The sequence below is a fragment of the Pinus tabuliformis genome, chromosome 1_2 (assembly GCF_031772625.1).
Source record: "Pinus tabuliformis cultivar Carrire ecotype Pingquan chromosome 1_2, CPIR1, whole genome shotgun sequence".
In the NCBI taxonomy this organism is placed as follows: Eukaryota; Viridiplantae; Streptophyta; class Pinopsida; order Pinales; family Pinaceae; genus Pinus; species Pinus tabuliformis.
In genome coordinates this window covers 868,235,683-868,249,548 of record NC_142298.1, presented here as the reverse complement: position 1 = coordinate 868,249,548, position 13,866 = coordinate 868,235,683, and the positions used below count along the sequence as shown (strand labels likewise).

At 36.3% G+C, this 13,866-nt stretch overlaps 1 protein-coding gene across 1 annotated transcript; it reads left to right on the top strand.

Annotated features, from left to right (window-relative positions):
• Nucleotides 1–9,921: 9,921 nt before the first annotated feature.
• Nucleotides 9,922–13,251, top strand: LOC149208696 (cellulose synthase-like protein E1). The gene is made up of 8 exons (XM_089394122.1): nt 9,922–10,263; nt 10,358–10,682; nt 10,813–10,953; nt 11,108–11,233; nt 11,349–11,561; nt 11,650–11,901; nt 11,993–12,340; nt 12,449–13,251. The coding sequence occupies exons 1-8, from the start codon at nt 9,965–9,967 to the stop codon at nt 13,016–13,018; spliced, it is 2,274 nt and encodes a 757-aa protein (XP_089250248.1). The 5' UTR covers nt 9,922–9,964; the 3' UTR covers nt 13,019–13,251.
• The last annotated feature ends 615 nt before the right edge of the window (nt 13,252–13,866 follow it).

Genomic DNA, 13,866 nt, shown 5'->3' with positions numbered 1-13,866 from the left:
CCTAATACCCTCTAGTGTCTCGTGAATCCCCTCTCACATTTTCTACCTATTCAACCTAACTTTTGCCTCTTCTATCTCCTAGACCACCCTCATTGTTGCCATAATCATGTCGACGAGTCTTAGCAATTCTACTACCTCTAGTGTTTTGAACCTTGTAATGCATGTAACAAGCACCTGGAGGCCCTATAGGTGGAAAATTTTGATTTAAAGTGGCACATTCATCAACATGCCAATTTACTCAGTTTCATCATTGAAGGACTTCAATCTCTTAAAATCAAAATCTCTTTCCAAAACGACGAGCTAGACATTATCCGAAAATAGTTATATGAAGCCACAGGAACCATGACACCTGAGCTTATGGTTATTGGTGATTCCCCGAATATTCAAGAATCGAACAGACATGGGCATTGTCAAATAATTGACTGTGCAACACCCTGATTCCCGAATATTCGGGGAATCAACAATCAACATAAGGATGCCCAACCATGACACTGGTAGCCCTGCTTCAAGGCTGATATCTAGCAACTTGAAATTTGAAACTTGAAATTTGATTTAAACAGACCGACAAAGAAAGTTGGTTTCTTTATTCTCTAATGTGATCTTTCTACTGTTATCTCAATTTTGTCAAATACATATCTAGTTCGGATATCATAGTCTTTTTTTTTATAGTTTTTTATTTGATAATCAACACCTCAATAAAAGATCCTCTGAAATTGAAACAATGTGAAGAATGCTCGGAATATTGCTAGAGAGTGCAGAATTATAATTCTTACTCGGTTATGTTTAAAAAAATAACATTAACGATGCAAATTATAATATTTTATGCATTTTTTTCTAAAAATAAATAGTTAATTATTCATTCTATATATTTTCATATAATCAAAATTCAACAATTTTCTCTTTGATATTCCCTTCCTCTAGTTCAAAATATACTAATTTACCTAATAATTATAAAAAAATGCATTTTAACTTACTTTACTTGACTAGATGTATGGATTCAGTTTTTCAAAAATTATTAATTCTTCAAACATAACTAGAATATCTGGGTATCATTCATTCGGTTGTTTCCAATTTCCAGGATGAAAGATATTCCGATGTATATATATATATATATATATATATATATATATATATATATACATGTCATTCAATCGCGCGTACGAATTTGACCGCGGTTTTGTTGGTATACTACGCAACAAACACATTTTCAAAGCACTGACCCAATGCTTATTTTCTCAAAATTTCTGGATCTTATTGGATTATGATGTATAGATAAAAAAAATAAAAAAATTTAAGTTCTGGTTATGACAAATTTGTCTGAAATAAGATTATCTATCTTAATTCTTGAAAATAATAAATAGATGTTATTTGTGCATCTAGTTAAGACTAGATTGATAAAGTGAACACGCTTTTTCGAAATTAGCCCTCACTTTCCAGAAAAGCGAAATTCATTACAAAGGTTTTTTATCCAAATCATCTTCAAAGTTTGGGCTAACTTATTTTCTTATTTATATTTATAAATGAAATGATAATTTTTCTTTTAATGTAATATGTGGTTTATATTTTGTATTTATTGATTTGAGAGCTTTATTTTATAAATTATCAAGAAGATGTGGAGGTGTATATTTGTTTGTGTTTTTTAAAATAAAAATTATATTTTAAATAGAAAAATAATATTGACTATAATTAAAAATAAAATCTGTGAATCACATATTTAAATTTTATACTTTTCAAAAATATGTTAACAAAAAGTTTAAACTATTTGAAGATCTATATTAACTAATTTATGTCAAGTTCATATTTTCAATTTATGTAAATCTCATATATATATATATATATATATATATATATATATAATAGTTTTTAGGGTTAAATTTTTTTATTTGATCTTATATATCGTTTATTCAGCGTTCAAAAATACAATTTAAACAATGAAAAATAATATTCAGCGTTCGATTATTACATTCCAATTAACTCTACATGACAGAAAATTTATCTTGAAATCATACTTGGAAAAAAAAAAAGTCACACATTTCGGTGATTTTACTTACGCTTAAAAATGTTGAATTTAATATATATATATATATATATATATAAAATCCAACATTTACGATACAGGAATTCGCTGCAATCTTAGGAAGGGAAATGTTAATGTAAGACAGTATTTAGGAAGGGAAATGTTAATGTAAGAAGTTACTAATTACGTTAATTAGGTTGTTATTGATAGATTTTTTATTTTAAAATAGAATTTTTAAAATTTTGAATTAATTATAAATAATTATTAAGTAAAAAGGGAGGAATTTTATATAAGTATATTTATTTTAGAATAGAGTTTTCAAAATTTTAATTTAATTATTAAATTATTAAATAATTATTAGGTAGTGAAAGGGTAAATTAATTGGTTAATTGAAAAAATATGAAATGGTTGAAGACCTAATTTCAAATCCCTTGTTGTGACCGAGGTTATTGGGGAGTATATATAGTAGTTACATGTAAGATTTAACATGTATAGAATAATTTAATTTTATATACAAATGAAAAATTGAAATTTATGCTTTTTTTGATTTTTTAATTAAAATAAAAAAATCATATAAAGTGAATTATAATTTCTGGATATGTGATACTGATAAACGATAATATTAGTATATAATATTATAACAAAATTTACTTACACATTAAAAATTTCCATAATAAAATGAGATAAATATTCATAACTAAAATTCTTATTCTATATTTTACTTTATATTAATTATTTATTATTATCATTGGAAAAAGGAGAATTTTTTTATTAAATGAAAAATGTATTCACTGAAGGAGGCGGTCAAGCGGAAGGAGGCACGTAGATGAACAACAAGGGTTTCGGCGAGTTGCAGGTGGTGTTTCAGTGAGTGCCACTCCCTCCTACAAGGAGGCCGTCGCTAGTAGAGGGAAGAAACCTCTAGAAAATTCTAGAGGAACTTCGGAGGAAGGAAAACGAAATAGGGAAGATGAAACAACAGGGGCCAAAATTAAGGAAAACAATGGCACAAATAACAAGGAGGAAGAAGACAAAAAATGGGGGACTAAAGAAAAAAAAAAAAGGGACCCTGCAAACCCAAAGCTGAGATCACACCCAGAGTTATTTTAAATGATCCTCCCTGCAAGCGCATAGGGATCACATGCAAACATATGCTATTATTTGTAAGTTCATGGGACTATGGCCCATTGAAAAAGCATTATAGACATGGATCAAATATCACTGGAAACCTAAAGGGAGCATTTACCTACATCTTGGGTCAAAGGGATTTTTTATTGTGGTGTTCACAAACATTGAAGACATGGACAGAGTATTTGAAGGAGGACTCTACTTCTACGCAGCAACTGAACTCTACATGAGGCTATGGATGATGAATTTTTTCACGGAACGAGAGACTTTTACTTCGGTACCGATTTGGGTAAGACTCTATTCTTTACCTCTGGATTACCGGTAAAATGAATCGTTAACAACCATAGGCAATAAATTAGGTCATTTTGTAAAAGCTTCTGAAACCACCAGAAGAGGGAAATACACTTCTTTTGCTACGATATGTGTGGAAATGGATCTATGAGGAGCTCTACCAGATGAAGTGATCTTGGAGGTTTTTGATGAATAATGGGTGCAAACAGTAGACTATGAGCATATTCCATTTAGATGCCGCAGATGTCATGAACATGGACATGTATTTAGAGATTGTCCACTTGGTAAAGTAGTAAATAACAACAAAACAAACACAACGAAGGAAAAGGACATCTTCTAAAAAGTGGTAAAGTGAGGAAAAGGCGGAAAAGTAGGACCGAAGCATTATCAAGATGAAAGGCTAAAAGTCAGCGAAAATAAATTCCAAGTTCTTGAGGAAAACGAAGAGATTCCTAAGGAAGATCAAGCTATAGAAGAAAATTCTGAGGAAAGGGAAAACGAAAAAGATAGTAAACAAACACATGAAACTAATTATCAGAAAGAAACTATGATAAGTGACATAGAACTTGAGATGGATCAGGAAATGACCCAGAGTGAAATGGACCTGGAGGAAAATGAGTTGCAGCAGATTCTGGATAATGAAAACCTGGATCTGGAAGGGTTCTTGATTCAGGGCAATACAGAAGGAGTAGATTCTGTACCTCAAGAAGAGCTCAACAGAATACAACAACTGCTCTTATAGAAAATGTAGTCAAATACATTGGAGAAAGGAAAAAACATAAACAAGAAGGACAACAGAGGGGTGAAGACGATGAAAATAACTCCGGGACTAGCAACAAGAAACCCAGGTAAGAAAAGAGGCAGCAAAATGCAGAATGAACTCTTGATGGAGTGTCGAAAGCTAATGATAGATTCAGTTAAGATGAAAGATCTAGCCAGCTACTCCTTCACAAATATTTAATTATGAAGTTTACATCTTGGAATATCAAAGGTCTAGGGAGTAGGAGAAAGCAGAGAATGCTTAGTAATACGATGAAACAAGAAATGCCAGGTATAATATTTATCCAAGAAACAAAATGTTCCATTCAAAAATTAAGACAAATTCATAGCAAATGGCTCAGTAGATTTGAATTTCTAGAAGTCAAAGTAGAGAATACAGCGGGGGGAATTCTCACTCTTTGGAACCCTAAAAAAATCAGCATACTAGATGCGAAGGCAACCAGGAACTACTTATCAGTAGTTGTTCAACCTGTAGGAGACAGATACACCTATCTGGTCACAAATGTATATGGCCCTCAAAGAATAGACAACAAACTCAAGTTTCTAGATTCCCTGGTGGAGCTTAGAAACAGACAGGCAGGAATACCTTGGATCTTGGGTGGGGACTTCAACATGATTAAATCTCTTTCGGAGAAAAAAGGAGGAATCAGAACTCTTAGTAAAGACTCTTTAGAATTTCAAACTTTCATAGACAATATGAACCTAATAGATACTGAAACGAATACTGGTCTCTTTACTTGGAATAACAAAAGAGGAGGCGAGTTTCAGGTAGCCTCAAAGCTAGATAGATTCATTATCTCAGAGGATCTTATGCTTACAAATAAGGAAGTAATAGCGAAATTTCTCCCCTTTGAAGGCTCATATCACTGGCCGGTTCAATTGGAGATCAAAGGTATAGGTACTTTCAGAAACAGAGCTTTCAAATTTGAAAATATCTGGCTTTTCCACCCATATTTTATCAACAATATTAAAAAATGGTGGGCAGAAGATCTACAGATTCAGGGAACAAGAATGTTTCTTCTACACAAAATATTAAAGCATATCAAACTCAGACTAAAGGATTGGAACAGAAATGAGTTCGGCAATATTTTTGTGGAAAAAAGTTCTGTTGAAAACGAAATGAAGGTTCTCAACCAAGCTCTGATCATGGATGGATTTGATTGAGATAAAAGTAACCAAGTGGATAAATATCATCAAGAATGGGATAATCTGTGCATACAAGAGGAAATTTTTTGGAGACAAAAGTCTCGAGTTCAATGACTAAAAGAGGGAGAGCGAAACACGAAATTTTTTCACAGATCTACTATGGCAAACAGAACTCACAACAGAATATCTTCAATCAAGAACGAAGATGGGATTCTTCTAACCACCCACGAGGATATTGGCATTGAGTTTGTTCAGCATTTCCGAAGAATCACTCAGGAAAATATTTCAGACAAGGAGCAGTCTACCAGTGAAGTAACTAGAAACATACCAAAGTGGTAACCAAAGAGGACAATTTCAATCTAAATAGGCCAGTTTTTGAAGAGGAGGTAGGGGATGTCCTCAAAGAAATGCAGAATGGAAAAGCACCAGGTCTGGATGGTTTCAATGTGGATTTTTTTAAAGCATGCTGGAATATTGTCAAACATGATGTTTTGAATGTAGTGGAGGATTCTAGGCTAAACAAAGCTATCTTGAAAGTGCTCAATACCTCCTTCATCTCCCTTATCCCCAAACAGGATATTGCACAAACTCCGGATAAGTTCAGACCCATAGCTCTTTGTAATGTGGTCTACAAGATAACATCCAAAGTAGTGGCTAATAGACTTAAACCTCTCCTTCCTACCCTAGTTTCAAGGGAAAAATCAGGTTATGTGGAAGGCAGACAAATTTTAGACAACATCATTCAAGCCCATGAGGTGGTGCACTCGTTAAGTAGAAAAAATCAGGTTGGAATGATCATGCAATTAGACATAGTCAAATCTTATGATAAGGTCAACTAGACCTATATGAAGAGGGTCCTTATTGATTTTGGTTTTGATCATAATTGGGTTAGGTGGGTTATGGCATTAGGGACCCCCTCCAGCTTTTCAATTTTGGTGAATGGCTCTCCCTCAAAGATCTTTTATCCTTCCAAAGGCCTCAGACAAGGAGACCCACTCTCTCCTTTTCTTTTCATTCTCATGATGGAAGGACTTGGTAGATGTATCAAGCATGCTAAAGTCACAGGTAAGATTAAAGGTCTTCAACTATGTGAGAATGAGCAGGCTTTAACTCATCAACAATTTGTAGATGATACCATGCTTCAGGGAATCCCTACAGTCAAAAAAGCTACAACCTACAAACAGTTACTGAACGTCTTTGCCATGGCCACAGGTATGGAAGTCAATCTATCCAAATCAAGAATCTTTTTCTTTAATACCAATATTGCGATTTAGAGAAATATTTCTAGAATTCTAGGCTTTCAAAGGGACTCCCTCCCCTAAAAATATTTAGGTATCCCTCTTACTGCTAAACCATTGCACAAAAGCATCTGGGAACCATTAATCAATAAGCTATAGGATAAAGTTAAAAAATGGACCATCAGATATTTAAACCTAGCTGGTAGGCTGGTTCTCACTAAGGCAGTTCTGCAAGCTATTCCGGTTTTCATGCTATCAGCCCTCCTGCCTCCTAAAGGGGTCCTACAGCAGTTCAGAAACATCCAAAGAGATTTCCTATGGGGTAAAGAGGAAACAAGGAAAAAGTGGGCCTTAGTTTCTTGGGATAAAATCTATAGGCCCAAAAACTATGGAGGCCTAGGCTTGGATGATCAAGAAATTCTTAACAATGTTCTAGAGGCCAAACTTTGGTGGCGCTAGGTACAAAATCCAAAGGCCCAATGGGCAAATATCTGGAAGGAAAAATATGCTAGCTCATGGCACACTAGGGATCTCTTAAGAATGTCTGGAAACATAAAAGGCTCACACATCTGGAACAAAGCCTGGGAGAACAGGAACCTCGTACAAGAAAATAGTTTCTGGGAGATCAAAGAGGGAAACTTAGCTCTTTTCTGGGAGGACAAGTGGCAACAAGAACCAATACTGCTAAATGAGGACTTTTTAGACCTTAAGCATGAGAGAGATATGCAAGGAATAATTAAGGTAAAGGACTTCTGGGAGCATATACATCATACTGAAAAGTCAAGAATTTGGAAGAATATTGTTGGCAAAGAGGGGAGCCCCTTGAATAGAAAAGCGGAGATATTAAGGAAAACGCTGGACCAAAGGAAAATTTTAGTAACAGGAGGGCAAGATCAACTAAGATGGGGCAATAATAATGAGGGCACCTTCAATCTTAAGGAAGCAAAAGGAATTCTAATTAAGCTGAATTCTCTTATACCAGACAAGACTTGGCCAAACCTATGGAGGCACCATGGGTGGATGAAGATCAAACTCTTCATGTGGTTAGTGCATCACAAAAAAATCTTGACTTGGGATAATATTAGGAGGAGGGGGGTTATGGGGCCTTCTAGATGCCAACTCTATGAGGATCAAGAGGAAACAATGGAACATTTACTAAATAGCTGCAGATTTACCTCCTGGCTATGGGATTCTTTTGCCATCATTTTTCGTCAATCAGATAGAGACAAAGGGAGTATAATTAACACCCTCAATAATTGGAGAAGGAACTTTTCTGATTATGAATGGCTTAACTCGGCCTGGGCCTAACACCAAGTTTTATTATATGGAATGTTTGGAAAGAAATGAACAAGAGACTATTTAAAGAAGAAAAGAAACCCTCTCATCTCCTATTTGAGATGATTTTAAAACAGCGGAAGGAAACAGTAGGATCCACAGTGAAGAATTATCCTAAAAATCCTCCTTCAGAGGCAGATTTGAAAATTCTAAGGCAGTTGGGTATTCAGGGGATCATTCCTCAAAGCCTGGACAGGCAAGTGATTTCTTCAAATATGGAGAAAAATGTCTGGTATACCCCCCGAGCAGGGTATTTGAAATACAATATTGACGGAGCTTCTAAAGGCAACCCAGGAACAGCTGGCTATGGTGGGGTTTTAAGGGATGAAAGAGGAAGTATTATCTCCATCTTCCATGGTCATTTAGGTAAAGCTACCAATAACATGGCAGAACTAATGGCTATGGAGCAATGCTTAGAGTTTCTGAAGCAGGACAACCGCTCGAATGTGATTATAGAAGCGGACTCAGAGTTAATTATTAACTCGGTAAAAAGAATCAACTGTGGAACAGGGCCGGAGAAAGTTTCAAAACACTGGAGGCTTATCCAGGTTTTCCAGAGAATTCAGGGTCATCTCCAGGGTCTTCGTACTGTTAGTTTTAACCATGTTCACAGAACAACCAACAAGCTGGCGGATCTACTGGCCAACCAAGGGGTGATTTGTCCTAATAGCAAGATTACAATGAATTGGCAGGACTGGCCTAAGGGCAGAGTGAAAACTCTATGTCATGAGCAAGCGAAAGAGGATAGGGACTTAGCAGCTAGGTCCTAATCACGGTGTTTTGCATGGGTAGCCTTTTTCTGCATGGCTCGTCTGGGTATGGGAGGCAAACCTTTTTTGACCTCTGCAGACAAGTAAAGAATTTGCTCAGAGAGCCCAGGGAGAAACAAAAGGGGAGGGCTAGCCTTTCAGCAGAAAGGATGAATGGCAATGATAGTTTCAGATACGGGTTTAGGTACAGACGAGGAGAGAAAGTGATGATTCATTCGTCTCAAATACAGATTTTGGGCCATAATACCCCCTGTTTTCCATCGGCGATCGTCTTAACATGTTGGGGGAGGTTTTCTGGCGATCGCATGAGGAATAAGCGGGAAGTAGTTTTGAGTATTTGGAAGCGATCCCATTCATCGGATAACACGTGGTAGTGGGGCCTGGTGCATTACCACCCTTCTCGCACAATAATGCTCGGTAGGGTTGCACCGGGTGATACGATCCTTAGCCATCAGATCAGGGAGAGCGGATCGACCGTCAGCATGGAGCGAGCAAGTCAGTGGGACCTTCTGGTTAACAGTCGGGCTTCTTTACATTGCAAAATACTCTACAATCGTTGGATTGATTAGAAGGATCCAGTGGTGGAGATTAAGGAAGCAAGTCGGGGGATGCAAGTTAATGAACTATTGACGACTTCGTGGGTTTTGGAGTCTCTATGGCTTCCGATGCTCTTTGCTTTGGAGGTTTCCTTGAGGCCTGGAAAGTTAGCGGTTAATGGTTTAGTAGTTTGGAGGCTTGGTATTCCCTTTAAGAGGTAGCAATGTGGTGTGTAAGGGGCGGGACTTCGGCCTTGGGCTAGGTATTTGGGAGTCTTGGGCTTTATCCACTTTTTTCTTAAGTTCCTGGTGAACTGTTATACATTTTGTAATGGATTTTACACTTTAATGAATTAGAAAGTTGGACTCTTAAACGAAAAAAAAATTTAAAAAAAAAAAAAAATAAAAAAATAAAATAAAATAAAAAATAAAAAAAAATAAAAAATATTTATTATTATTATGATGGTGGAATATTATAAATATATTCGAAATCCAAACACTGAAATACAAATCCATGTCATTAACCGTGCAAGGGATGTTGCATCGAGTGGGACCGTGGGACGATAAGGTTCAGAATGCCAGCCACACATCATGTAGACAATCTCTTGACTGTAAGAGAATCTTTCGTTTCAATCTGAAGTACAATAATATAGCTTGGAGCTTTATAAGAATGCCGTGACTATTGAATAGTGTAATTATAAAACAAAGAATGCAACGACATATATGAGGGTATACTTTGTCTTTGGTAATCGAAGCAAGCTGCTCATGGAACCTAACGACTTTCCTCTGTATACTACACGGGAAAAGAAATCCTTCATATACAGAGTTTATGCCTGCGTCCACTTTTCTGCAATAATTGGTCTCATATATTATCGGCTGATGCATATCCCAAGTGAGGATTATTGGCCATGGATTGTGATATTTGTGGCAGAACTAGGCTTCTCATACAGATGGATTTTAGAGCAGACCTTTAGGTGGTGGCCAGTTCAGCGAACAGTATTCCCAAAAAGACTCTCTCAGAGGTAATAACTTGCTCATCTTTTTTTCAGGAGAACCAGAATTAAATCTGAATTTATACAACGGTTTCATGGCTATGTTAAATGAATATATTGTCAGGTTTGAGCGCGATTTACCGCCTGTGGATATATTTATATGCACCGCTGATCCTATCAAAGAACCTCCACTGACTCTTATAAACACAGTATTGTCCGCTCTGGCTATAGATTATCCTGTGGAAAAATTGTCATGTTATGTTTCTGATGATGGAGGATCGCCGCTGACATTTTATGCTCTCCTGGAAGCTTCACGTTTTGCAAAGATTTGGATTCCATTTTGTGATAACTACTCCATTCAAGACAGATGTCCAGAGGCATACTTCTCAAATTCCAATGCTCTGGAAAATGTGAATTTGCACTTCACAAGAGACTGGAAACATGCAAATGTAAGGCGATGGCATTATATCTTGGAGAACGCTAGCTACTAAATTTATTACTTCTAGTTTTTTACTTTCTCCGCTTCTTGTACCAGGTTTAAACTGACTCTTTTTTTGCCCCCTTTCATTCTTCTATCAGAAATTGTATTTGGAATTGAAGGATCGAATCAACGAAGTTATGGAGATGGGCAATGTTCCAGCAGACAAACAGAAAGAACACAAGGGATTCAAGGACTGGGTTTCTGGAAGCAGTAGGCGAGATCATCCGAGTATAGTTCAGGTCTTCTTCCTTATTGAGGCTTCGAATCATATCTATTTTATGCTGTGCTAAACATTTCTAGTTCAGATCACCTGTCTTGCACCATATTCAAATTCTGCACATATATTTGTCAGTTGCGTTTTATTTCGACCGAATCTTTGATTGGTAAGTGCAGATTTTACTGGAGAAAGGAGAGGAGAGGGACATTGAAGGAAATGATGTGCCCGGTCTTATATATGTCTCGCGTGAGAAGCGACCTGGAATTCCCCACCATTACAAGGCCGGTGCTCTTAATGTTCTGGTAATATATTTTCATATCTTCTGTTCCAATTACCAAGCGGTCGACGAATAAATTTAGTAGTACAGTCTAGTTAAGGTCGCCAAATATTACAAGAACTAATTTGTAACGTTGGCAGCTAAGAGTCTCTGGCGTAATGAGCAATGCTCCCTTCATTCTCACTCTTGATTGCGACATGTACACCAACAATTGTGAAGCACTTCGTCAAGCCATGTGCTTTTTCTTGGACCCCACGACAGGTGACCAGTTTGCCTACGTCCAATTTCCTCAAAGCTTTCATGGCATCACGAAGAATGACCTATATGCGAATAATCTCAAGACGATATTCGATGTGAGTATATACGGCTCTCACATCTGCGAAATTATGTGAAAATATCAAGTTAAATGCATTAATAAGACCTGTAAATTTTCAATTGCAGATCCAATATGAAGGAATAGATGGAATTGAAGGTCCATTCTACGTAGGCACCGGATGCGTTCACCGTAGGGATGCCTTATGCGGAAGTGAAAGACCACAGAGCTCCTCAAAATATCATAAAGCTGCATACTCCATTGTTTGTACAGAAGACGAAAGCGTTGCAAAAGACAAAACAAGTCCATCAAAGATGCTGAATCATGCACGGGATCTTGCAAATTGCACATACGAAGATAACACCCTGTGGGGCAAAGAGGCAGGTCCCACTTCCCGTGTCATTTCTTAATCATATAAGGTGACCAAATACCAAGATACTAAATGCCGAAACACAAATTTGTCTCTTGCAGATTGCCATGATTTATGGCTGTGCTGTGGAGGATATATTGACAGGCTTTGTTATACACTGCAGAGGATGGAAATCTATTTTCTGTACTCCAAGACGAAATGCTTTTTTGGGGTGCGCACCAAATAATTTGAATGATACACTAGTTCAGCATAAAAGGTGGGCTGTTGGCCACATGGAATTGTTTGTAAGTAAGTTTTGCCCACACGTATATGGAATTAAGCGAACACTAATAGCACAGAGAATGTGCCATAGTTTCTACTCACTATGGTGTCTGTCTTCCATTCATATACTTTGCTGCGGTTTAATTCCTGGTCTTTGCATGCTTCGTGGTCAATCAATATTTCCAAAGGTATTTTTCATCAAGTGCAAAAACTTCAGAAATACTCTTTTTTAGTATCGTTCCACAATGAATTTTTTGCCTGTTTTTCATTACGGTTATTTGTTTGGTTATACGCAGGTATCAAGTTCATGGTTCTTTCTCTTTGCGTCGTTAGCAGTATCTGCATATAGTTACAGTCTGATTGAGTTTATATGGATCGGGGGCTCGTTTAAAAGTTGGTGGAACGATCAGAGAATGTGGATGATAAAGGGCGTGACATCCTATCTGTTTGGCTTGATTGAAGTTGCTGGCAAGCTTATTGGTGTATCAGAGGTAGGCTTTGAGGTCACGAACAAGGTAGTGGATAGTGAAGCGGCCAAAAGATACGAGGAGGAAATTTTTGAGTTTGGTGTGGCATCTGGTTTGTTTATTCCACCAGCAACCTTGGCAGCAATAAACTTGATATCTCTGATGGGTGGGTTAGTTCGAATACTGCGAGAAGGGTATTCGGCTTTTGAGTGTATGATTTTGCAGTTAGTTTTGTGCAGCTTCATAGTGATAATTAGTTATCCTATATTGGAGGCCATGCTTATGAGGAAGGACACAGGGAGAATACCTGCTTCCATTACAATTTTCTCTATTTCAGTTGCAGTTTCTGTTTGTTCGGTCGCTTCCATGACCATTCCAGCCTGGTCACGAGAACTATAATAAGGCTGGTGACTTAAAAGATAATAAGCTATTAAAACCATTCTCGACTTAATGTTCATTATCCGCAGTTCGAAGTTCGCATATGTGATAGTTTTTGTTTTTCTAGAGAAATATCCAAATCTCTCTGTAAGATTAAAGCTCATTATCCCACTTGGAAGTTCGCATATGTGATGGTTCTCATCTTTTTGAGAAATATCCAATTCTGTTTCCAAGTTTAATATCTATATGATAGTTTTTGACTCCGTGGAGTATGGTGGAACCGTTCATGTTATGGAAGTGACTTACTTTGTTTTTTCCTACCGGATAGATTAAAAGAGCTGAACTTAACTTGGATATAGATTTAGAAAATATAGGTTTAATTATTATGTGGTATACTAGTCAAGTAAACATTCTGTAATTCAATCAATGATGTTAAGGAAGTGACTTATTTTGTTTTTGACTAACGGATAGATTAAAAGAGCTGAACTTAACTTGGTTATAGATTTAGAAAATATAAGTTTAATTAGTATGTGGTATACTAGTCAAGTAAATATTCTGTAATTCAATCAATAGAAGTCATGTTAATTGTTTTACTCTACTCCTCTTAAAATATTCCAAAATTTATAATGAAAATAAAGATAACCGAGTAAAAAGGCATTAATGTTTTTTTATCTTTAAATTATATCTATATATATTAATAAATTTATGTTTTTTTACTTATATATTTACAAAATAATCGATATTTTTTTTGTCTATTAAAACATAAATTTTATATTAGTGAAGGCAAAACAAGTACACATTATTGGTTATCAACTCGTCCTATCTCACTCTCACGGGATTTATTAGCAAGGAGAACTAGAATATACAAC